Consider the following 27214-nt stretch of genomic DNA (forward strand, 5'->3'; position numbering starts at 1 on the left):
AAGTAAGACTAAGGCCTCTGCTAATACCAATAGAGGCAAGATTTGTCCAAAGCCAGAGAGGTAAACTGGCTGAGAGGCTAAAATGAGGGCACGACAAACCAGTAGTAAAACCGGAAGCAGTTGTATCCTCGCAAGCAAGAACAGCATAGCGGTCGTGTTGTGGCGATTAAAACGCAATATTCAGGGACATATCCCCCGTTATAAACCTCCTAGGAATATCTGAAAGGTTTGTTTACGTTGTTTGATTTTGTGATACGACCATGTCGTGTCGGGGACTAACATGTCGGCCGTTTTTATGTTTGGCTTTGACGCTAGCAGGTCAACTCTTGACATGCTCGTCTCCTTGGCGTGTTGTATATCTATCCCACGGTGGCATCGGGCTGTAGTGTTTACATGTGGAACAGCTTTTATAAAGTCACTCCACGCAAGGCTCCATCGGCCTTTGAAGTAGGTTGCTCAATGTTTTAGGCATCTGGCTATATCGGGGTACATTAGTTCATATGATGTACATTTGAATGATTCATAGAATAGCTGAGCAGTATTGACTCTACAGTGTATTGACACTTAGGATATTTATATTGATAATGGAACAATATTTTGGGTGCGATTACTTTACTGCTTTCATGCAGTAGTTAATCTCCGGATGAATTCTATAATGGCGTCTGATTAAAGATTTTGTTTTTAAAATGTAATGGGCTGAATATGACTTATCTCTCTCTCTTCCCCGCTCTGCAGCCTTTGACACCATGGCGCCCCTCCTCTGGAAGCACCTGGCTACCTCACTGACTCGCCAAGTGGCCCAGATGAGGCAGTTAAATCTGACCTTCTCCTCACCAGCAGCTAGTGCTTACAGATGTCTCTGCACCCTCATCACAGCTCCCCGCACACTGCTCCTGTCATCAGCCAGAATCAGCTCCATCCAGCCCCCCTCGTCTGGCTCCTCTGCTCAGTGTGGACCACCTCTGTTGGGAAAGTGTCAGCATCTTCCCTGCATCCAGCCCTCTGCAGGGATGAAAACCAAGTCTGCCCTGAAGAGGCGCTGCAAAGACTGTTTCTTTGTTCGACGGAGGGGGCGTTTGTTTGTGTTCTGCAAGACAAATCCAAGACACAAACAGAGGCAGGGCTAAAATGGAGTATTGAGAAGATTGTTTTGAGATCGTGGATATTTAGAAGAACTGTGCTGCAAAAATAAATTGTTTGGCTTAAGAATGTGCATTACTCTTTTCACACCTCTTCTGTTTCTACCTTTAACAGCAATGGCCCAAAATACATGATTATTTCACAGTGAAGAAACAGAATTATAGCATTTTGTTAACCATCATTTTCTTAAACTTCCACTACATTTCAAATGGTAAACAAAGTAATACGAGATTAGTTTAGTATGGTTCAATTATTATTATTATTGTTCATGTTACACTGCAGTCATCCGATTATAGCAAAAAACATTCTGCAAATTGGATTCTCAGTTATCTAAAATTATTTGAGCAATTGTTTTGTTTCCGTCCATTGTATACAGATGGTTAACTTGGATCTAATATTTTATCACACCAACATTGGCCTGCTTTATGTCATATTCCTTTTCATCATTCTTCCACATGAGGGAGCCAAAGTCTATGCTACATGAATACAGGATCCCACCTGGCATGTAATTTGGTCGCTTGGTCACTTTGACTCCCTTTTTCTAACCACCGTAACCTATTGTAAGTTGTCCCTGTCACCCCGCGGTTCCTACAGATCAGTCTCTATCAGTGTCTTTGCAATTTTGACTCACAAAAACTGTACAGAATCTTGTGTTGAAAGTGGTCTGTTATCAGGCTCACACATGTCAGAAACTAGCGGGGCATCCTAAAATCTATAACCACCTTTGTATCATTGTATTATTACTGAAAGACGGAGAAAGCACAGTGCACACAACAGTATTGACAGACTGTAACATGCAAACACCCATGGAAACCTGACTGGTTTGAAAGGTGTTTGGCAACAAACACTGAGCCTACGACTGCCACCCCGCGTGACTAGTTTTCCTAAATATATATTTACTGATGGAGGAACAACTAACAACACAACACCTGATTTTATCTTAAGGTTTGTATAATTAATTTCCACAGAGCACAGCCAGGATGGTATTGATCCAATATTTGCCACTATCCAATGGCATTTCACTGAAATACACAGGCATGGACAAACGCATGCTAGTGGCTTCCTGTGTGGCTCCAAAGATGAAGACACTGCAGAAATTGATGGGTGGATCAAATGCATACTGAATCTCACTAAAGGCAAATCACCCCAAACATCTCAAACACACATTCCACAGAGAGTCACACAGTTCTTATCATCATCTTCTTAACAGTGTGTGTTCTATGAGTGTGTGTGTTTCTGTGTGTCTTTGATTGTCGCTTAGATGAGTGACTTAAATATTTCAAATGTCCACTTCTCTTCAAAAGGTTCATGTTGTTATGAAAGGATGAATTCATATTTGTTCACCCAAGTAGTACAAATTCTGCACTTATACTTAATAAAATCACATCGCACCGTTTCTAGGGCTCTACAATGTCTATCTTACACTGTTGTGAGTTCACAGTGACATCTCCAGTAGAGCTTTATAGTTGTATTTGTAATTAGTTAAACTGGTTGATTTTATATTTTATTAAGGAAACACGTGACACGGGCTTGCGTGTGGGTGTGAGTACATAGCCCCCAGGTTTTCACAGCTGGTCATTGCTTTCAAAATAAAAGCTTGAACACGATGGTGTTTACGGTATTTGCCAATCTTTGAGTATACTTATAAGCTTGTATATTTCAGAATATAACATACACATTCCAATGACACATTTTAGAGAAATGGTATCAAACATTTGAAGGATTAAGCAAAGTTGGGATTTGTAAACATGCTCAACGATATTTTAAAGCACTGACCATAGACTGAATATAAAGAGGCACACACTCTAACTTGCATGCTCCTTTTCAAAGAATTATTTTTGTCTTTTAATTCATCGCATGTGGTACATAAATGGGCGTGCAAACACTACGATGGAACACATTTTTTTCATTGTAACATTAAAAATAGGCTGTATTTCCTACCACGGCCACATGAACTTTATTTTGAATCTCATAACCGGAAGACACTTCGTTTCATGTTGCTAGCTTGTTGTAGTTAGACCAGACCTCCTCCCCGCCTAACATCACTCTCTCTTGTCAGAGGATGGTGGACCAGAACTGAAAAAGACAAGAAGGCAGTGTCCTGCGCCACAAAACAACGAACTCAGCTAACGTTACGGGACATTTTGGACACGACTTGTCTTTGTTTTTTTTGGGTGTCAGGTCGTCAGCAATGAAGTCATCAAACAGTCGTCCCTCCAGACTGGGTAGAAACCCTTTCGTCCACGAGCTGAAATTCACCATGACAGAGAAAATAAAGGTAAGACAATTATAAGATAACGATAATGATAAATTAATTATCTATAGTCAAACATCATCCTTCATCTAAAGCTACTGCCAGTTGCCTTGTGTATTTAGAGAATTTACAACACCTAAACTTTACCCACCATGTTAGGACACACAGACACAGATTTTATGATGTATGTTTTGTGGGCCAGTTTACACTTTGGTGATGTAATAATAATAATAATAATGATAATAATGTAAAGTTTGTGTTACAAAAAAAACATTGGAAAGAAGTTATTTAAACTTAGGAGGAGTGAGGCAATCTTCTGACTATCTAGGAACTGTGGTTCCTCCATGTTTTCCTGGTTATAGTCAATGATAACGGAGAGCAAGGCTCATCCTTAAGTGGTCCTTAAAGGATGACAACAAACAAGTTCAATAGAAGAAACAGGTTCAGCAAAGCTTTCATACATGCTCACTATAATCCATGCTATTACTTTACCTCTGTCTTCTCACATTTAGTAGGGGTTTATATTGTCTTCTGCATTGTTGAGTGTGAAGGGAAAACAACCATATTGATCCATGGTTAATCTTAGACTGACTTCAGATTCTATTATCAGAAGGAACCCCTACTGGAAAATATAGTTTTTAGTTTTGAACAAATAACTGTTTAGCCCTCAGTGGGCTTGTCAGTATCCGCAGAGATAAGAGCAACACATGTGCAGTCTTCCATTTAGCTCGGATTTAGGAAGGAAACTAATAGCTAACAGTTTTTGATTTCACACATATCATCTTTGCGTTATCAATTTCACGTGTTTCAAGTGTTATCTGAGACTTCTGGTGTCACTATGGGCCCAGCCACTACCCCACATTTTCCTGGAAGGATCTGCCAAGCCAGAGTTGAATCTTGACTGACCAAATTTGCATGTCAGACATTTGCATTTGATTTTTAACTACACACCTAAACGACAATGGGAAGCACACAGTGCACTCCAAACAATCGAAACCCAAGCTTTGTTTTTTTCTGGTTTTTTTTTTTTTTTTTTTACATCATTGTATTGTTCACTTGTCATACTGACATGCTGAACAGGCTAACATGCACTCAACTTCCTCCCACATTCTCCCTCTGTCAGTCTACATTCTGTTTCTAGTTGTTTCCTTTGACTCATCCAATTGAATGTGTGCACACACACACACACACACACACACACACACACACACACACACACACACACGTGCACCATCACACGCTCACACAAACGTGCACCCACACACACACACACACACATACAGACACACAGTGTTTACACTCAGGTGTTAGCACAGGGGTAAACTGACAGCAGGCAGTTAACCAAGTTTTATGTCTACTCAGATAGTCCTCATTAGAGTGGCTCAGTTTCCAGGATGGCGTGGCAAGAGTTACTAATGGTTTGGGTTGGGTTAAAGTCAAGGTTAGGATCTCTCCAGTTAGGGCTCTTCTAGATGATCCACTGATCCATCCTCCAGACTGATACTCTACACGCTACAGTGGTTGCACATATAAAGCAGATGTTAAAAGTACTTGTTAGAGTAATGCGTGTGCACCAGGCCAAACATGAACGTGGAAGTGGGAGGTGAGATACTCTGCTGGTTTTACTACAGATGGACAGCTGTGGTTACATCCTAAATCACCATTGAAATCGATGGTTTCTCACTGTTGGAGGAGGACAGTCTGGCTGAAATACCTCCTCATCAATCAACCAATGGATCAGTGGGTTCTCATGCGTAGTGATTGGTGGGGTCTGCTGACAGAATGAGTGTCCTCGACACACACTGCTAATGTGGTCCCACTGACCTGAACTAAATGAGTCATTTCATCTAGTGTTGTGCAAATAGAAAACTAATAATGTTTTCATTGAGGGTTTGTTACGAAGGTGAGATGAACTCCAAAGCATTTTCAATTACCCTCTTTTAATTTTTTCTAAAGAAAAAGAAATCCCCTGAAACAAGTTGCACTGAAAACAAAGGTGTGTTTTGTGAAGTACACTTCCTCTGCTCTGCCCCATCAGGTGTATCTGTTTCTCCATAGCTCCAGGGCCCAGAGGTGTTTGTTTCCATTCAGAGCAAACATACAAAGCACAAGGCTCAGGAAATTGGCCTTTATGTTTTCACCGTCAGTTCCCAACAATTACGTTCCAGTGAGAAAAGTGGTAAACCCTGCCCCTTTGTCTTATTGACTTTGCATGCGTACACCGCACTAAATCATGCTTTGAAGCTTGACTTTGTGAAGACCTTCTAATCACTTCAATTTGGCTTGTTAAATGCTGTAACTACACTTTTCCCAGTGTTGGGCTGGCTGGAAGAATGTATTTATTAGTACATGCCTGAGTTTGCAGTAGATTGTAAACAGTTGTGTGTCTCTGCCAGATAACAGCAGAAGTCCAGTGAATGTAAGCTGGAACATGTGTGTCTCCGTGTCTGGTTCACACCTCCCACTGCCTGCTTCAAATGTGGCACTTAGGTGTGTTTTTCCACTTCACACACGTGTGGACTTAGTCGTCGGCTAAGTCACGTTTGTTTATTGTCCCATGCAAACAAACATGAGCTCTACCTGAACAAAAACTTTACTTCCTACATGCCGTAGATGTATTTGACTGCATGATGTGTGTGTTTTTCTAGGTATGTGTGTCTGCTTTGGAATCTGTGGGTTTTTGTCATATTGAGACGACAGGTGCTGCTTGATGCAGAAGCACATCCCTCCCCCTGGCATTTGGTCGTCCTGGGATTTTTTTTTTTCCAAACTTCCAGCAAACATGATCAGCAGCACTGTGGGCCAACTAGGTCAGCAAGTGAAACAGACAAACAGACAGTAGCGCTCATTCCAGCTGAGTCACACATTTGCTGAACAGTGAAGACATGGCTGCCAACTCTTCAGCTTGCAGCCAAATACCTGTGACATTCGGTAGTGCAGCGATGTCCACAGATTGGACTAGGAACCTTCTCAGTATGTGTGTGCAACAGGTTCTACAACTCCCTGCCTGACAAAGCTAACCTGAAGTCTGTACCCCAACAACATGACAGTAAACACTACGTAAACAGGACAGGTTGAGTGCTTCCTAGGTCTCCAGTTGGAAATTAGAACACACTTCCCTCGGCTCATTGAAAACAATTAAACCAGGACAATCGGCCTTCACTACAGGGTGTATGGAGCAGTTAAAAGTGTACTGGGTCACATTGCACAGGGGAGTTGGGTGTTATGTGGCATGGCTTTGGAAAAGTATGTCATATTATGTCTGAGCAGGTCTGAAAATAATTTCTCAAAATTGTTGGTTTGGATCAACACATAGAATAGTACAACATATAGTAAGATACATTAGGTTTTCTGTGGCCCTTTCAGGCTGGAAAAGAAGGATCATAGTACTGCTGTACTCCTCTCAAGAGCAAGTGACATCATGCCATATCACCGGTAGTAGGGCTGTCACTGTTTATTCGAAAATTGAACATTAGTTCGAACGTGGGGAAAAACTACACGATTGACCCTTTGCATGCCCTATTGACCTGAGTCAACTAAGCTAGTAATGTTATGTTGTTTGCTACGAAAATGGAGGACGCTAGCGAGCAAAGCAATCCTAAGCAGACAATCATGACACCAAAGCATCTGAGAAGCAGTGCGTGGAAGTATTTTGGGTTCTGCAACATAGATGGTAACTAACAAAAGTAAGGCTGTTTGTCGACTTTGTGCAAAGCAGCTGTCTTACTCTACAACGACATCAAATCGGTGGACTCACCTACTAACTAAGTGAGGCAGCGGAGGCACCGCAGACGAGCGGAGCAACGTCAAGTGTACAACCTCGTCTGACTGCCTACTATTCGGCACACTCGGCTTCAGCAGGCCTCTTGCTTATCACCGATAAGAGAGCAAGATATGCAGCCCATTGGGATTGTAACTCTTATTACTATTTTCTTTATGTTGTGTGTTCTATGTTATTAATACTGTAGCAATTTGAGTCTCACTATGAATGAAAAGTGCGGTACGTTGTTTTGTTTGGGAGTAACGCATTCGAACAAATTGCGTGTCATTTCAAATTTGTTCAAACTTGATTTTTGGAAAAAGTTACAGCCCTAACCAGTAGTAAGGTCAGAGCCGCTCTAGCTGTCTTTTCAGCCATGCTAGCGGTGTGACTCCAGGGATGGCAATCCACCACGTTGGTCCTGGCTGAAATACTGTATCTCGACAACTATTGCATGGATCGTCATGAAACTTTTTACAGACATTCATGGTCCCCAGAGGATGAAGTGCCGCCATGAGGTCGACATTTGTGGTTCAGAGTGAAATATCTTGACACCTATTTGATAGATTGCCATGGAATTTGTTACAGATTTTCTAATGACTTACGTGATCCTCTCACGTTTTCTCTTGCACCACCAACAGGTCAAAAATGTAATTTATTCTGTGAAATATCTCGACATCTACTTGATGGATTGGCATGAAATTTTGTACAGATTTTCATGTTTCCCAGATGATGTATTTTACTGGCTTTTGTGATCTTCTGACTTTTTCTCTAGCGACATTTTTGGTTTTTGCACTTCCCACTACTTTTAATATGTTTTTCCTTGATTTTTCTATTGGTGAGTTTTTGAAGGTGGGGCATTTTGTCTGGTCACCCTCGGTAACTCTTATGCCAAACTATGAGGTTTATCTTTTATTAGTGAGCCAACAGTAGCTAGATTTCAAATGAAAATGCTTCAGTTTGGTATTTCAAATAAGGTTTAAGGTTTGATAAATAATTAGATTAGGCTATGTAAAATAAACGCATCCCTTTAATAAGATTGATGGTGCTTTGTCTCAGCTTTATTCCGTCCCTGCCCCTCCTGATGTGTGTCTCTGTGTACATTTGTAGGTGATGGTATGTGTCAAATGTTTGCCTTTGCATGTTATGCATGGTATGTCTTGTTTGCATTAGAGTGCAACTGTCTGACATATACGGCGTGTGTGTGCGTTTAGAAAGCGGAAGTGCTATAGGATGGGCTGAGTGACTCCATGCCTTAATGGCCCATGACCGCTTTAATGTTGCCATATGTACATACAGAATGTGTGTGTGTGTGTTTGTGTATGTGTATTTGGAGACAATGGGACCATTGTGGCTTCCCACAGTCTCCTGAATATTTTACGTACAACAGAATGGCCTAGCAAAAAACTGAACCTTACCCTCAGGTCAAAAGACATTTGCAGCTATTTAGTCTACATAACCGTTAAGTGTAGACAATATGACATTTTCTTTGTGCCTTTGTACATTTTCTGATTTCACTTACATATAATGTCACACTTGATGGTGACTTTTCATCATAACTAGTCATTAACTACTTGGACCCAAAATGTTCAAAATTAATTAAATATATTCTACATTAAGAAAAGATAATGACACAAATAAATTATTAGTATTATTGTGAAATGGTATTTCATCTGTGATTGGCTGTTGGTTTTGTCTAAATGAGTCAACAGCTAATCGTATCACTATCTCAGCCTTGTTTGTCTTGATGAACAAAGACTGTAATGAAAAGTGGTATTATGGAAAAAAAGCGAAAAGTCAGTGGGAAAAGTAACAGACTTTGGAAAATCGACATTTTGAAATATAAACTGCTGGAATGAAATAAAAACAACCAGTAATGAACTCTGTACGTTTAATAATAATATTGAGGTGAGATAATTGAGTTATTTAAAACTGTCGTTATATTGTGTATTTTATCACATGGTTGTATTTCATTATGTTTCATTTTATACTGGACACCTTGGGTTTTGGACTAATTTACAAAAAAATCTACAGACAGGTTCATTGACTCTGGATAGAAGTGTTCTTGTGTGTTTGAAGTATTTTTTTTTCTCACTTTTCTTTGTATTCTCACTAGTAAACCAACAAAGGGGCACTCTGGCAATTAAGTAATACACTTCCATTAAGGAGGCACTCCACCGATTTTACACATCAAAGTTTACAGGTCTTGGGGACTTGTACTGTATATGGGAAAAAAGTTGTATAAAGCCTTTTTCAGGCTCCAGAGGGAGCTGCACGAAATCTGATAAATTGCCTCATGTTATGTCACTCGAATCAGTGTCAGTTGGTGCTGAAGACTATAAGTCTGAAAATGAAAAAAATCTGATGGTTGGAGATAGAAAAATGTGATCTTACCCGTCCCCTGTAGCCCACTCCTCATGTCTGCTTGAGGCTAGCATTAGCCGCTACTAGCATAACACACTCGAATCTGCGACCCAACTTTTGGCAGTTGAGTTGTATTGTGGGAAATGTACAATGAACGGTCAAAACCGATGCCACAGATGCCGAGATATCCTGACTTTTAGTCTCAACTATGGGTCAAGCTCCAAAATTAATGTATCCTACAATTCCCATAATGCAACTCAATAGCGTCTTTTGTTAGACCCTCCCTGCCTATAGTGAATACCCACAACAGGCTTTTTGTTAAAAAATTCGAAGTCACAAGCCCAATTTGAGATAACCCTGATGACATCATCACGTTTTTTTTAAAGCTCCCTTCAGAGCCAAAGTAGACAATATAAAACTGTTTAGTTGTAGTAATAGTAGTACTCCTGCCAAGTAAACTGATCTTCATGTGTAAAAATTTTGGTAGAGTACACTGTTAAAGTACACTTTAACACTGTGTTTTGTACAATCTTGCACATAAGAGGAGGCTTTTGAGGGCTCATTTCTATATTTGGATAAGTAACAGAAATATGAGGAGTACAGTCACAGATTATTGCAGTAATCAGTACTTTTATAGTGAGGATGTGGGGTAGAAGTGAGCCTAGCACTGCATAAGTGTATTTTTACAGCAGGGGTGGATGGGCCGGTACGCTCATAAAACACTAGAAATTGCTCCCCTCTGCCCCTCCCCAGCTCATTCTCATGCCTCCTCCTGAGAAAATGTCAGCGGATCCTCCCAGATGGATTTGTTAAGCTCTGATGATGAGTGCACTGTGTGTCAGGCATGGGGGTGGTGATGCAGGGAGAGGCGTTAGAGCATCATAAATCACCTCCATTACTGTTTATTTATTAATACAGCCTTGCAGCGTGCACCTGGGCTCCTCTGGAGAGAGAGAGAAACACACAGGAAAGAAAGGAACGATGTGGCAGGAAGGGAGGGGGTTAGATATTAGACATGGGGAGTGAGAGATTGATGGATGGATGGATGGATAGTTGAAGAGAGGAACACACACACACACACACACACACACACACGCAAACACTGCATCTCTCTCATTAGACAGTAAGAGAACAGGCATGACAGGTCAGTCAGCTGACTTGTCATCTCTACTGTGGCATTCTGGCTTCAGTACACTTAAACTGTACTGTATGACCTGCGGCTGAACTCATACACTGTTTGCAGAGTTGCCTTATCTATTTTCCTACCTTACTATTTATACAGTAAAACCTCACTCGTGTTATGCAAAGGCAAAAGTCCTTATATGATAATACCAAACGGTCAGCAAACCCCTACCTTTCTGAACAAATGTATTGTTTACAGGATCTTGAGCTGCTTTGTCCTTATCAAGAGACTCCTGACAAGTCATTACATTTTATCAACTTTTTGGTGGTGCTCCCAAAAGAACATACACAGAAAAAAACATGACAAATAGCAAACAAAAACAATAATAAAATCTTTGTCATGACATTAAATCTTAATTGTAAAAGTGAACATTAGAAGCAATATTTCAAATACAAAAAAAAAAGCTTGTTTTGAATAATCCAAAAGATATTATGGACCTATGTGTAATGGTAAATGATTCCAATCAAAGGGAGCCTTAAAACAGACCATCACTTAGGTCCAGGCTCTAATATCTCAACAACTACTGGATGGATTTCCATGGAAGTTTGTACAGACATTCATGATCCCCAGAGGATGCATCTTAATAACTTTGTTGATCTTCTGACATTTCCAGTAGTGCCACCAGCAGGTCAAAGTTTTCACTTATCCTGTGAAATATCTCAACATTTACAAGACGGATTGGTATAAAATTTGGCACAGATGTTCATGGTTCCCAGACAATATTGTGAGCATGTTAGCATGCTGATGTTAGCATTTAGCTCAAAGCACCTCTGTGCCTAAGAACAGCCTTACAGAGTCGACAGCATGGCTGTACACTCTTAGGTAAACAAGACTAAGCTGATTGTCTAAATAAATACATTGATGTATAGTGCTGGAAATAAATGTAATTTGTAATATAATTTAAATGAATACATTTTAAACTGAAAGTGTATATATAATAGTTTTATATAATATATGTAAAACCAAATAAATTTTCTTTTGGCATTTAAAGACGTAACTAAGAGCCTCATACATATCACTGCGATGGGTATGAAACAGGCATTTCAAAATAAGTACATAAACTGTTTTGAATTGGCACATTTATTCACAAACATTGAAATAAGAGCTGAGGCAAGTAGCATGAAATAACTTCCTTAACTTCACCAAGAGTTGTAGTGAAGGTAGATTGGTAGCTACATGCATATGGGATAGGGTGATACTGGAGAGCAAGAAAGTGTTTGTGTCCAAGAGTTTATCACAAAAAAAACTGTTGTAAATAACATTAACGGTAAAAGGTACACAATATCAGCGTAATCCAAAATAGGTAGCAAGGAATAGATGATGTGTTTTTTTCCCTGAAATTAAAAGAAAAACTGTGTTTGGACTTTTGGTTTTCTGTTCTGTGCAGGCATATTTTTCTGCTGTATACGAATGTTCAGATTTCAAGTCATTATTGTTTTGACAGTTGGCTAAAAAGCAATAGGAATGTCAAACGATGGTACAGTCACTTGTGCAGTGGAATGTTAACAATGTGACTGTTCATATCTCCCTGTCTCTTTCCTCTCTCTCTTCAGATAGGACTGATGTCTGTCACAGTGTTCCCAGTGCGGCTGCTGCTGGTGTCCTTCCTCATGCTGCTGGCGTGGCCCTTCGCCTTCACAGCCTCCCTGGGACGTTCAGATTTTGTCTTTGAGCCACAGTCGTGGTGGAGGAGGTATGTCCGGTGAATATTTATGTTTGTAGTAAAGTGTCAAAGCGTGTATGTGCTACTAAAACATATGGGATCACACAGAAATGTGTGAAAATTGCAGCATCCTGTAAATAGCATTATGATAAACAAAGCCAAACAAACAAGCCCTTTGTCAACCTCAGTCTTGTGTGTCTTTTCTCAGGTTTATAGACCTGTGTCTACGAGTGATCATGCGAGCCATGTGGTTTTGCGGAGGTTTCCATTGGATCAAGGTGAAAGGCGAAAGAGCCCCGCCCTCTGAAGTTCCCATCCTCACCGTGGCACCACACTCCTCCTACTTTGATGCCATCCCAGTCACTATGACCATGTGCTCCATAGTCACCAAACTGGAGAGCAGGAGCATTCCCGTCTGGGGCAGTGAGTAATACACATTTCCATCACCTCTCTGACCCATAGATTTACAGTACTGTATGTGCCATAATATTAAACATATTTAATGCAAACTGCTGGCACACAATTTAAAATGCTGTGTAGAAGTTAGTACACTGTAATATGAAAAGAACTTAAACTTGTATTTGAATGACATGAATTTGACATTTTCTGAACCGCTGTAATATGTTGAATAAATACATTCAAAGAGTGAATTTCCTTGGCCAAAAGGTAAATGGTCTGGCTTAAAATATTTTGGGGTTTGTATTGAATTAAATACAGAATAACAGCCATTTCAAATCTGGTTTTTCAAATTAAAATTCAATTCTCTTAATTTAGATTGAGCTTTCTGAGACAGACGGTACATCGAGGCATTAGGTAGCACATTGGTTATAGTTTGGTAGACAGCTAAGACTGTCAGAAATGGCCATCCTTTACACAAAAACTATGCTGGGTCCATGACTGGTAATTATGGATTCTGACATTTTCCAGTAATATTTTACTGCAGTTAAACATCAGGGTGCTGCAGATAACTATAGGACTATCACTAGCTGCCTGCATGGTAGAGAATGAGTCCTATGTGTTTGGTCTGTGCTCATAATTATGGGCTATGCGAGTGAATTAAGAAGATTGAAAATCAATGAATCCATTTAACATACAGACATTTCAATAATACAGTCACATATTTAAATGGTAAAAATCCATGATTTTGAATATTAAAAAATGGGTTCAATCTGATTTTAAAAGATCTGCAATAGAACAGACATTTTTTATTATTCTGGGACATATTCTCCCCATTTCTCTTCCATTTCTATTACTGCAAGCAATATCTGAGCTGTCCTTGTCTCAAGATGACCTCGTTTACAGCAAACTATACTGAACAGTGTCTTCCTGCAGCAAAAAACATCAACTTTTGGAAGGATTGGGATGTAACATCAGGGTGAAAATTTGTGTACTGCTAATGCTCCCACTTTATTAGCTTTTCTTCTAGTTGTAGTACTACTACTTTGTGTTTTCGCTCTTGTTCTGGCATATATCCAAAATCTCTCTCTTCACCATTGTCCTCCCAGCTCTGATCAGCTACATCAGGCCAGTGTTTGTGTTTCGGTCGGATCAGGACTCCAGAAGAAAAACTGTCGAGGAGATCAAGCGGAGAGCCGGGTCTGGAGGGGAGTGGCCTCAGGTAACATACATGAAAATGCACAAAAAAACACACACACACACACATATAACACTCACACAGAGAAAACTGATCTCACACTGCATGGGAATTGAAAGGTGATAGCATAAATGCAGTGAGTCACAGACAGTTCACACAGATCAAGGACAATTTAAAACAATGAATAAGATCCAGATGCATCTGTGTGTGTGTGTGTGTGTGTGTGTATGTACACTTAAATGTGTGTTTGTTTGTTCCAGATCATGATATTCCCAGAGGGAACGTGCACCAACAGGTCGGGTCTCATCTTGTTCAAGGCTGGTATGTGTTCAGTCCCCTTCCTGCTTTAGCCATCATGAAACCAGGTGGAAGGTACCCTTGTGTGTGTGTGTGTGTGTGTGTGTGTGTGTGTCCTTACCCTATTGCGGTAAGGGCATTTTTATTTCCTCTTAACTTAAACCAAATATACCAAATGACAATGTGTAGGGGCCATAATCACGTATCATTCCATAAATGGTCCAAAAAGAGACACTTCACAACTTAAATCTACCATGTTCCACAGATATACCCTTGTAATAGATGGAAAAAGTCTTATTCTTTTAATGGGACTATAAGGGCAGTCACATAATCTTTGCAGTGCCTCTTGTCTTTTTCCGTAGGTTTGCTTTTCTGTGCTTATTTCTATTGACCCAAATAATAAAGTCGGTCGGTTGGTCGGTCAGTCCACCACTTTGGTCCAACAACTCATCTCAGTATCTGAACATCAATAGGTCAAAGTTTTCACTTCACATCTACTAGATGGATTGATACTATATTTGTACAGACATTCATGGATCACAGGCGACGTATCCCGACTTTTTCTTCTGTCGCCATCATCAGGTCAAAATTTCAAATTATCCAATACTTTGCTTTATCAAGTCAAATGTATTTATAAACACGTTTAAAAACAACAAATGTTGACCAAAGTGCTGCACAAATTAAAAGAAACAGGCTGTAAACAACTGGGACAAAATATATGAAACATTAACACAATAAAATATAATATATTTAAAACACTATATATATATATATATATATATTCCCATCAGCCTCAGCTGTACTATGTGTTTAATGCTATTTAGCAAATGTTAGCATGCTAAACAGGCTAAACTAAGATAGTGATCATTATATCTTCTAAACATCAGCATGTTAGCATTGTCAATGTGAGCATGTCAGCATGCTGATGTTAGCATTTAGCTAAAAGCCCAGCTGTACAGCCTCACAGAGCCGATCTTGAGCACGTTCATGCGGCGGTAGGTAGTAGGCAAGTGTTTCCCACGTCGGAAAAATACCAAAACACACAGCTCACTTAATCCACACTTGATGCGCACTTAAGTTTATGACATGTTGGATTCAGTGTGAACATTATTATTGATGTCCAAACACTACAACGTTATGGCAGAACCTCCACAGAATAATATTGCATATCTGACACTGTCAACATAAATATCAAATATCAAATCCTTTTATCAAAGGTTTGAAATATGTTCTGTCCTTTTTTAGACAGAAACCATGCAAAGTGTTATCATGTTATGTCTCTTATGTACAGTAGACCCACATGATTCAAGCAATTTCATTGCTTGATTAATTGTATTACTCTGCTCAGCTTTGGAATGGCATCTGATTGTAACTGTAATACTGTTTGCTTGATCCTACTTATTTGTTTTAACAAAACATCTGAGCTTGGTTGAGCCATGTACAGTATTTGTATTTATGTTTGTCCTCATTTATCAAGCCTGTCCTAGCGAGCTTTGATAGATTTCCACACGCTTGCGGTCTTAACGGGCACGTGGGCACTGTGGAAATTTCTGGTAACAGATCACACAAGTACACACTTGACTACTCGCAAATGCTGCGTGTAGTATTGGGACAGACCCTTAGTCTTGTTCAACCTACGCATAACTCCAAAGAAGTTGTTTCTTATGTATTACAGATGGCGATTACATTTGGGAAGTTTATAGTGTTCATTTGTGTGTTTAGGTTAGGGAACCAACATCTTTTTTGTCCAGTGGCTAAAGTTGTTAGTATATAACAAAAATTATGATCTACCTAAAGTCCAAATGAGGGTTGGTGTTCTCCAGAAAAGCTGATATAATAATTGTCCAAACCACAGCTCAGAACAGTATTTGGTTATTGTTCTTGGTAATTTCCAGCCAGGGGTGTGTCGTTTCTTAATAGAGAGACTGTGTGTGATCACTTTGTTCAGTATTCATTTCATTTAGTGTGTCTGGACTTGTAAATGATTATTTATGCATGGGGTTGACTGCATAGCTGCCAACTCCAGGTGTAGAGGTCTGGGCAAATTCATTTTATGTTGGCCCAGCAGGTTTGGGTTCAGTGTCTTGCTTAGGGACACCTCAACAGGACACATAACTGTTGCACCCAATCTTTTTTGGGCTTGTTTTTCGGCTCACATCCTGTGTGTGTGTGTGTGTGTGTGTGTGTGTGTGTTATGCTGTCAGCCATTGTTCCCTGCCTGCTTTGTCTAATCCACTTTCTTCCAGTCTGTAATTCTGTCATTCCCAGTAAGCCCTGTTGGTCACACTTTGTCCTGCTTTGGTTGTGTGTGTGTGTCTGTGTGTTTGTCCAGCTTGATCTGTCTGCTGTGTGTTACCAGTCCTCTCTGGATGTGTCTCCTCTAGTTATGTCTCTTCACTGGCTCCCAGCACAACAGAGCGACAGTGTGTGCGTGTGTGTGTCTGTGTGTTTTAATATGAATGGTGCCACCTGTGTATGATGTGCTCTGAAGATACCTCCAGTCTTCAAAAGGCCTTTTAATAGAGCCGTCACTTTCATGTTCACCCTTCTCTCCCTGTCTGTCCCCTCACTATAGTCACATTATTATTCAGAAGGTGTAGACACAGGGATGTTCTCAACACAAAGTGTTCTCTGCTGTGGAACGTTTTACTACATCACCTTCATGGGTGTCATCTTAAAGCAGTAGTGAAACCAGCCTCACAGACATATTTAAGCTAAATGTTTAAATATATCTTGCAGCAGAACTCTTTAACTTTAATTGAACTTTTACATAGTTTGATGTGTTGTTCACCATTGCACAACGGTATATTTAATTTCTAGGGAACACTGAACAGATTATATCTTGAATCCATTTTATCTAGTTTTGTTCCAGTGAAAATATTCAGAATATTAAAATATTTCCACAATCTGAAAGAATAGTTTTGGCCTTTCAGCTCATTGCTTTGGTTTTACAGTCCTCAACTGTTTTGATTCACTTTTGGTTCATCAACCTTGTATCCAACTGCAACAGGCAGCTGTTTTCAGCAGAAAATACTCTTATCCCATTGTTACCTATTCAAAGCTCACCCAGTAGCTTGAATATGGCTTTGTCCAGTACTAAATACTGTATGTAGCTTCAGCTTGTCTATCATCAGCAGGACTTTATAGAATCTCAATAGAGAGCTCGTCTGCCAGGGCTGGAGGTTATCTTGAGGTTGTCAGCTTGTTACTCATCTAAACCAGTACACAACTTAGACCAATACATTGTTCTGTCTCTCTGCTATGTTGAAGTCACTTAAAATCTGTAGAAAACCCTTTTGCCAAAACAATGTAGTATTTTTATTTATAGTAATAACATTTTTGCTACTAATATATGCATGTAGTAATTGAATAAAAATCTGGTTAATACAGTTTCATTAATTTTATTTGCATACATGATTATTAGAAATATTGTTCTTGATACAGTTCACATTTTCTTTTTCTCTTCTATTGTCCTCTCACCACCTCCCTCCATCGCTTGTGTTTCTCAGGTGCTTTCATACCAGGACTCCCAGTGCAGCCTGTGGTGCTACGCTACCCAAACAAACTGGTAAAAACATTTTAATTTAATCCTTTCGATACCTGCTCCATACCTCTAACGTTGGACATAGTTCAAGCTCAGCCTGATTCCACCAAAAAAGAAAACCCCACCATGTAAACAAACCTACACATTCTGACACACACACCTGTGATGTAATGGTTTCTTTCCCTCACGTTAGTATGTGTTCCTCTTGTGTTGAATGACTTCATGTTCTAGTAGGATGATATTTCATCCACCTCTCTCACTCACACTCACACTCACACTCACACTCACACACACACACACACACACACACACACACACACACACACACACACGTCATGTCTCTCTCGGCACCTCTCGTCTCTCTCATGAATAATGCAGTTCTTATTATCTAGTTTTTCTTGTCTGTTTCCCTAAAAAGCTTTTGTCACTGTTTCTCTTTCTGCTGAGTTTAGTCACTGTGCAGACTTTAGTGACAATGTGGCAATACAAGGCAGTTAAGTGAGGCAAAGAAAACCTGAATAAACCACACTAACAGGAACTTGTCCATAGTTTGTATATTCTTGTACAGATTCGGTTTATGTACACCACCAGAAGTGTTACCATTCCATCTGTTTCCATCTGTTCATTTAGTTGTAGAGAAACTTTGCATCTGGAGACAACAATAAACAATCTACAGCCAACCACAAACATGGGAAACAAATCACACAAAATACTGATTGTTAGTGAATCGACAGTACAACACCAAACTGCATGAAGTGAAGCTGATAGCATCAGTTGAAAGTGCCTAGATGTCACGTATGGGCCTGTTGTAAATGTGATCTTATCTGAATTGTCTTGGATTTATCTGTATGCTGTTTTATCACACTTGGTTTACGTAGTCCAAATCAGAGCAGAAAATAATACAATGTTGCATTTGAGCTTTAGGCATTTTAGTGTTCTGTTCACATTGCCCTTTTACACATGAACAATGGATGAAGGTAAATATGAAGACACATGTAACTGATGACACTTTGGTCATCGTGTGTCAAGCACCCAGAGTGGAACATCAAAAAACTGTCAGCAAATCATGCTGCACTGAAGTGACCATAGCTATATTTTAATATTTCTTAATTTAAATGACATATACTTTGCATTACTGTCGACTATAACGTAAAGAAAACTAAAAGTTACAAAAGGTTTTATACAACTTTTCCCACACATACAGTAGTACTACCAAGAACTGTAAACAGACTTTGATGTGTAAAATCAGTGGAGTTCTGTGTTGAAAGTTACATTATCATGTCACAATGATGCAGTTGTAAGTGCAAATTGATCAAAAAAGTCAGCATTGATATTTGATGCAATTATAAAAATATTGACATCTAGTAGCAAATTGGTTCCAGTGTCTCCTACTTAACTGTAAAGTTCATCCTCAGTGTATGTGTGCTGGAGGCTTCAAGTTTCCACATCACACTTGTGTAAGTTGCATGCTGGATCATGATCGGCTTCCAAACTGTTTGTGATGTCACCTAGTCACGCCCGTAACGCATGTTTATCTAAGATAAAGGTGAGCGCAGAGAAACTGTCCCCCTTCAGCGGATGAATGTGAAAACAGCCTTCAGGTGTCAAACTCTGCACATATATCACTCTGCACAGTGAAGCTTAAACATCACAGCGAAGTAACAATAAGCAAAACTCATTTTTGGTTGTAGGGGGACTTTAAGTAACGTAGAACTGCAGCATTAACAATGGATGTGTAATTTGAGATCCTGCCTAAAAAGTGCACATCACAGTATTTTATGTATAAAGTGACTGGGTCTGCAGCTGTCATCATAGACACACACACAACTAAGAAAAATAACAAACAGCCATTCCAGGAAGTTAAAGAAGTTCATGTGAGGCTTCTGTGTTTGTGTATTTGTCCTGAGCCATTTCCTCTTTCTCCTTCCTCTTCACAGGATACTGTTTCATGGACGTGGCAAGGTCCTGGAGCGTAAGTGTTTCTGTCTTTCTCTCACACACCTACAATCTTACACACACCACAAACCATAACAAATGCACGCACGCACACACACACACACACACATTAAGAATGAACATGGTAAGATGCTGTAGGGAAACCTACAGTGCTATGTGTTCAGTCTTGTCTCCATCCATCATATTATTATTCTCTTCCTGATACTATCTCGTCATGTATAGACAAAGCCAACTCTTCTGTCTTCCAGGTTCAAGATCCTATGGCTCACTCTGTGCCAGCCTCATAATCCCATGGAGATAGAGGTGAGTGGTTTAGTCAGCCAGAAGTCACTAAAACTTGATTTCCTTTTTTGTCACAGTATCGTCAATCTTCTTTCCTAATTGAGAGAAATATTAGTTTAAAATTAAAAAGATACTGTCCATCTAATGTACTGAATGTTATATGTGTAATTCTATATTTATTATATAGCGACCCAGTATGGAGTTCTGTGACAGGACAACAGGATTAAGTAAACATTCTCTCTGTCCTTAGTATTTGCCTATTTACACTCCATCCAACAAGGAGAAGGAAAACCCTGCCCTGTTTGCCAATAATGTCAGAAAGCTCATGGCCAAGTAAGTGTGTTAGTGTGTTTGCATAAGTGTCTTTGATCAGCGTCGGATTATGCTGCTATGCTGTTTTATCACACTTGGTTTACGTAGTCCAAATCAGAGCAGAAAATAATACAATGTTGCATTTGAGCTTTAGGCATTTTAGTGTTCTGTTCACATTGCCCTTTTACACATGAACAATGGATGAAGGTAAATATGAAGACACATGTAACTGATGACACTTTGGTCATCGAGTGTCAAGCACCCAGAGTGGAAAATCAAAAAACTGTCAGCAAATCATGCTGCACTGAAGTGACCATAGCTGTATTTTAATATTTTTATGCTCTTAATTTAAATGGCATATACTTTGCATTACTGTCGACTATTACGTAAAGAAAACTAAAAGTTACAAAAGGTTTTATACAACTTTTCCCACACATACAGTAGTACTACCAAGAACTGTAAACAGACTTTGATGTGTAAAATCAGTGGAGTTCTGTGTTGAAAGTTACATTATTATGTCACAATGATGCAACAAGGAGAAGGAAAACCCTGCCCTGTTTGCCAAAAATGTCAGAAAGTGTGTTAGTGTGTTTGCATAAGTGTCTTTGATCAGTGTCGGATTGCTATCTGCACATGCTTGTTTTGGATGTCCGTAACACGCAGACAAACCTTTCCCTCCGTCCTGACAGGGCGCTGCAGCTGCCACTCACAGACCTGTCCTTTGATGACCGTGAGATCAGCCTGTCACAGGGTCCACTGTGCATATACGACTGCAGCAGCCTGCTCGAGTTCAACCTGCTGGTGCGCCGCTGGGGGTGAGTGGAGGGGGACTGGACTGACTGGTCGGACTGGGTGGAGGGTGGGTGCGCGATCCAGGACTTTTTTGGGCACTGAAGGTGAAGAAACACTGGCACCTATTGGTGGCAGGGCAGAAACACACAAAGGGAGATCTGTGCTTCTCAAGAATAATATGAGTCGATCCATTCTAATCAAATGAGGAAAGGTTTGGTGTTACATAGCACAAATGTTCTGCCAAGACTGAATATTTTTTAAAGATGCCACAGATATTAGTTCGCTGCAATCAGGTTTTATATTCAGGGGATACATTAAAATAGGAAATTTGTCAGGTATCTGTAAGCATATCATGTGATTATTTGGTTAATTAGAGATGATATAAGTGATATAAAAAGGTAATCCCACAGTTTTTTGGATTAATGAGCATTTATAAAATCATCAGTCGTCAGCATGTGTTTTTCTCATTTGAGCGCATAAATGTTAAAGATACCCGAGAGGAATCATTTTTCCTCCTTCTTTGCTAATTAGCTCATTAAAATAATCTGTGTTAGTACTAGGTGGATAGTATGCACAACCAATAATAACATTCTTTTGATTATATACTGAGTTTGACGGAATCTTTACAGAGAGTCATATGATTGTGTCTGACTCACCATCTCTTCATCATGTTTATGATGATGATACATAGAGACACTTCTTCGCCAGCTATCTCTTTTCCACATTTATGTATTGCTTTTTAATTGTAATATTTTATGCAGAAAGTTTTATTTAGCCATGCTCCTAAAAATATGCTGTTGTGTCAAAGTACAGATTTTATTCATAGTTTGAGGTTCATTAAGGCGAAAAAGCTTAAATCAGTATAGAAATGTGAATCGTATGTACTGTACGTGCCATTTTAATGATGGGAAAGTAAGACTAGATCTGAGTTCTGGATTTGGCTTCCCACAATAATACTAAACTCTTCATCATGAGGAATTATTATAAGTAAAGGATAAGTAATGGAAAGTGTCATTCTTGCAAAACCCAGTTGGCCCTTCATTAGTTGATTTTCTTTTAAAATGGGTTTTATAATAATTACAACATCCAATCAAGGAATCTATTGAGTTGTGAGGAAGACAACATCTTGATGGGAGGAAAATAAAGTCTTGCAGATAAATCTTTGATAGTTTATACATTTAAAAAAATAGAATAGATAACAAAAGTTCAAGTCAGTGTGCAATAGGAGGTCAAACTGAGACAATTCCAAGCCAAAATACGGTAGGTGTAGAAGATAGAATATGAATACATTACTCACACTTTTGCTTTTAGACATTTATCTGCTTTAATCTAACAAACCTTGTTTCCCTATATGTCACACACATAGTTAACAGTATGACTAACTAATACATGATGTGATTTCTTTGTATTTTCTCTGGTCCCCTGTGTATTAACAGGCTGAGAGCAGGAACTAAAGACAAAGTGCTGGAGGAGCAGGCCAGAAGAGCCAGAAAGCTGCAGGGAGGCAGGCTGGGTTTGGAGGACTTTGCTCAGTTCCTCAACCTGCCAGTTACAGAGACACTCACACAAGTCCACAGCCTCTTTGACCAGGTAACACAGAGAGATTCAAGGTACAATAGAGACTTTTTCTTTGTTTTAATTTTTTTTTAAAATGAATACAGGCAAGTATGTATAATAACAGACAATGAGTTTACAAACTGGTAAAAGAGTATAAAAGTAGAGATTTAAAGATTATGCTGATCCAGCTAAATTGTATAGCAAGATGTTCCAAACCTTGCCCTAAGCCCTAATAGGAAAGTCACGAGCCACAAAAAACTGACACAGTATCACTATTACTTTCCTATGTCAGACAAGCTGTATAGGTGTTTCATGTGTAGAACTGGTCTGACAATGACTGATCAGCTCCCCCTTGTGGAGTGTCTGCAGTCTGCTAAATGTCAATAAGTGTACAGTTGTGTGATTGTGACTGCATTTACAAATGAAAGTGAATTACAAATATAACAGTGGTGCCGATTCTTTTGTGTGATGATGCTTTCTTTATCCAGTTTAGTTTACATGCTTTCAAACTAGAGATGATTACAAATTTGCAGCAAATTACATTTTCTGATAGGATTATATTAGTTTCTTTGCTATTTCCGCTCATTAAGATAATTTTGTTCCCAGCATGGAGACGGACAGATAGACATCAGACATTATGTTATTGCTCTGTCTACCATTTATCGACCATCAAAGTCAATGGAGACCCTCAAATTGGCCTTCAAGGTGAGTACATTTTCCACTGCATCTGGTTTGAGGTAGGTTTTAAGTCATTGCACTGAGAATATGTTGGTGTGCAGATGTATGAGAATGAGGAGAACGGGGAAGTCCTACAGAAGGAGCTGACCACCATCTTGGAAATAATGTTGGGGGTGAAAAAGATGGAACTTTCAGGTCTGTCTTTAGCGCTTTGCAGACCTGACACAGAAAAGATCACATACGGTAAGACCCAGTATTTGTTATTTTTCAACTTCAGTACAAAATGAATTGTGATACCTTTGTACATATGAGACCATTGTGGTGATGATTGACAGCATCTATCAGTGTGTCCCCGCTTCCTCTGTGCTGTCACCATCACATTTGATTTCTTCTTTGCTTCACTGATGAGGATAAGCACCGTCTGTCATTGATTTTTGCAGGGCCCTTTAACTTCGCCATCTGCCTTTCCTAGAACCTATCAAAGCTTTTCTGTACACTCTTTCTTTCTCTATTGTCCTATAAAGCAATTTCTCCCATATTTCCCATCTGCACACAATGTAAAATGTAGTAGATGAATGGAAGCTGTTAATCTTCTCTGTAATGGTCTGGAATCATCATAGTAATTACACTTAATTTAATAATGTAAAACCATAACATTAACTGACGGTAGTAATAACATTTAACACCATTTTCTACGTTTGCCCCCTTTTCCAGATGAAATTCATCATTTTATCGAGCAGCACCCACACTTCGTCCATGAGTACCTTGATTTTATCGACCATCCGCGCAAACTCTGCCGACCAAAGAGCTGCAATGGCCAGAGCCACAACAAAGACGACTGAAAAAGGGACTCTAATCCAACCACTCTATTTACCTTCTCTATCTGATGTAACAGCATCTCCAAATACTGCAGCTTGCCTACCACCTCTGTGCCTTTAAGTGCAGATAGAGAAAGAGGAATAGAAGGAGAATAACAAAGTTGTTCAGCGCGATAACGATGGATCAGTGCAGCACAGATGATACTACTACTCTCCATCACTTATCTCAGTTCACTTCTGAACTTTTTTTTGTCCTCATTATGATATAAGGAAACATGTTTTTTTTTCTGCTCTGCAAATATATTATTTAATTTTAATTTATTTTCTTATGTATGAAGTACAGATATTTAAGAAATTAGTTGATAAAAAGGAGGGGTCTTAGGCAAACGGACCTGCTGCTCTTCATTTACATAGTGTACATAGAAGCTTTACTTTCAGGTAAAAAGGTTCAGGATATACACTGTGCTGCCATTCTGATAAGACTTGGAACACGCCAAGCTATGTTACAAATACTTAGCAAAAGCACCAAAAAAATAAAATCTGCCACTTAATCCAGAGAAATCATTCCTCACTTCAAGCAGCTGTGTCACTGCCATAAATACACAAACCAAGAACCCTTGCAAAAAAAGAAAGGTTGACCAAAAAAAGCGTTGACGGTTGACCATCCAACTATGTTTCTATATTTTATTTGGTAATGTTATGGCTATTTTGCTAAATTTTAATGTCCATACTGTTTTCCAAAAATAGTTTTTCTCCACCTTCAAGAAAAAATATTTTTTAAACAGTCTAGTTTTTCTTATTCGTTTAAGAGGAGGATTGTTTGGCATTCCTTTAAACCTCAGACAGATAGATATTACACATACCATATCTTCATTTTCCTAAGCCTGTGCATGTCTCTGCTGGGTTAAATATAGATCTCAGATGGTTTACGCTGGACTGACACATTTTGTACCTTAAAGCAGCAATGTTCCTGTAATGTTTAATTTCTCAATTAAATGCAGAAATCAAAGCACCTTGCTTTTATTTTCCAAATAAAATGGTTTCAGTTTTGTGTTGTTGTCACCTACTGTCTTTATCCACTAGGAGGCGCTCTGCTTTCACACATCCACCTCAAGGTGGTTTGACTTTTTGACTCCCTCAAACTGACTTGCAGTACTGACATGAATCAAGTCAGTGGTTCTCAAATTTCATAAATACCTCGCTGAAATTTTGTTCATAGCTTTATTTACTTACTCAGCTGTAGATTCTGTCCATATCATCTATACTCAAGTTCTTTGTGTTTCCCTTGACTCATCCAGTACATGTTTCCAGGCCGTACCTCCCTGCTATTGCTTTCATATTGGTTCATCTTTTCTGAGTCCACATGGTGGTGCTAGCTCCCCAAGCAATACACACCAGAGAGCCCATGCACCATTGCCCACCTGATGGACAGGAAAAGCATTACCTCATCCCTTCCTTTCATTCCTTCAGGTAAAAATAGACAGATTAAGCCTGGGCTTTGATGAGAGAAACCTAGAGAGGAGGTGTGGAAGCAGGGAGAGAGGGATAGAGATGGAGGAGAGAGACTAAATGGATCGTTCTGCTCCAAATCCAATTCCTAATAGCTGGAGGGAGGGTGGGTGGGAGGAGGGAGAAGAAAACAGTCAAAGAAAGAGTAGAGGGAGAGGGGGAGTGGAGATATCATGTTGAACAATTAAGACCTGCCTTCAGGGTCTAAGGAAGAAGCTTTGTTGAGAACATATAAATTGCTCATTGAGCGCTGCCTCTCTGCAGTCTCTCTCAGATACTCCTGCCTCAAAGGAAACGGCCATAAAAGACAGCAGCTGCAGCCTGCAGCCCACCACATAGGAGGGCTGGAATCTGTACACAGTACTTGTGGATCCATCTCCAGCCGTCATCCCGGCCAAGCAAAATCCCCTCTACAGTAAACACAACCTGGATCTAATCCCAGTGACTGGAGTTGAGGAAACATCACAGCACATCCACTGGAGATCCTTTGTGGTTACTGTACTTTGCAGGGTCAAAGATCCAGCTCCACCAACAGTTGTCTCTGTTTATGTGTCAGGTTGTGGAGGCAGTTAAAATATTTTGAATTAACGTTTTAGTTTATAGGCTATGTGTTTAATACGGGATAGTGTGATGACAGTAAAGGTTTTATCAAATGGGATCTGTAGTCTGAAACATCTACCTCTGTTATTCCTAACCATGAGTACTTGTATCAGGAGGGTATGTGGAACGATTGTGGAGTAGTTAGCTCAGTTACTTTGAAAAAATATATAAATTATGATTTCATTGAAAATATTAATATTAAAATATTTCCAAATATTAAGTGAGTGCATGACAGCTAGTTAGCAAGCATGCAGCGAAATCTTAACAGTTACCCAGCAAACATTTCCTCAACCTGCGTCGAGTCCAGTAAGTCGCTGCCGTCAAGTGAGCCGTACGTCGCTTGCGAAAACCCGGTCAAGCCAGTCGCCGATTGGATTTTGATGAGCGTCTATTCGTGATGTTACGGTATGGGTGCTTGGAGCGGCCAAAAAGGTGGAAGAAAGACCCGTTTTTTAGCAAAAATTTATGAAATTAGATATAACAAGTTAAAAAGACACTATGTTGCACATTATAGTAAATTCAGTTATATGTTGCACATTATAGTAAATCCACTTATAGCCTACTACAATTCTAAGTTATTGTACTGTACTTTTTTTTATTTAAAAGAGAACTCAAAAACATCATCAAATGTTGGTCTTTGACCTGTCTTAAGAAACCTTTCCTTCATAGGTGATATGAAATTTCCAATGGATTCCTGTTCAGGATGACCCTGGCTATGACCATCTAAATGTTCATATGGTTTTACTGTACAATTGTGGAGAAAATTAAAGGGAAAGTCAGCTCAAATTACATTATAACATATTCATCGTTTACTCATATTTGATATAAAGTTTAAAAAAATCCTTAATAGGTGACAATTCAGTAAAATAACATTATATTTGACATGGACATAGCCAGGGTCACACTGAACA

At 39.4% G+C, this 27214-nt stretch overlaps 2 protein-coding genes across 3 annotated transcripts; both read left to right on the forward strand.

Annotated features, from left to right (window-relative positions):
* Positions 1–87: 87 nt before the first annotated feature.
* Positions 88–1213, forward strand: mrpl36 (mitochondrial ribosomal protein L36). Of its 2 annotated transcripts, none has more exons than XM_044172350.1 (2): positions 88–226; positions 736–1213. In XM_044172350.1, the coding sequence occupies exon 2, from the start codon at positions 747–749 to the stop codon at positions 1125–1127; it is 381 nt and encodes a 126-aa protein (XP_044028285.1). In that variant the 5' UTR covers positions 88–226; positions 736–746; the 3' UTR covers positions 1128–1213. The 2 variants fall into 2 exon arrangements, with proteins under 2 accessions (XP_044028285.1, XP_044028286.1); XM_044172351.1 differs by lacking the exon at positions 88–226 and adding an exon at positions 244–447.
* Positions 1214–3128: 1915 nt separating this feature from the next.
* lpcat1 (lysophosphatidylcholine acyltransferase 1) lies at positions 3129–25245 on the forward strand. The gene is made up of 14 exons (XM_044171732.1): positions 3129–3418; positions 12255–12394; positions 12573–12787; positions 13870–13982; positions 14219–14279; positions 17765–17823; positions 19737–19771; positions 20004–20058; positions 20288–20370; positions 21039–21164; positions 22578–22731; positions 23305–23403; positions 23478–23619; positions 24091–25245. Exons 1-14 carry the CDS (start codon positions 3332–3334, stop codon positions 24216–24218), a joined length of 1497 nt encoding a protein of 498 aa, XP_044027667.1. The 5' UTR covers positions 3129–3331; the 3' UTR covers positions 24219–25245.
* Positions 25246–27214: the final 1969 nt, after the last annotated feature.

The sequence above is a fragment of the Siniperca chuatsi genome, linkage group LG17, assembly GCF_020085105.1.
Source record: "Siniperca chuatsi isolate FFG_IHB_CAS linkage group LG17, ASM2008510v1, whole genome shotgun sequence".
Taxonomy (NCBI): domain Eukaryota; kingdom Metazoa; phylum Chordata; class Actinopteri; order Centrarchiformes; family Sinipercidae; genus Siniperca; species Siniperca chuatsi.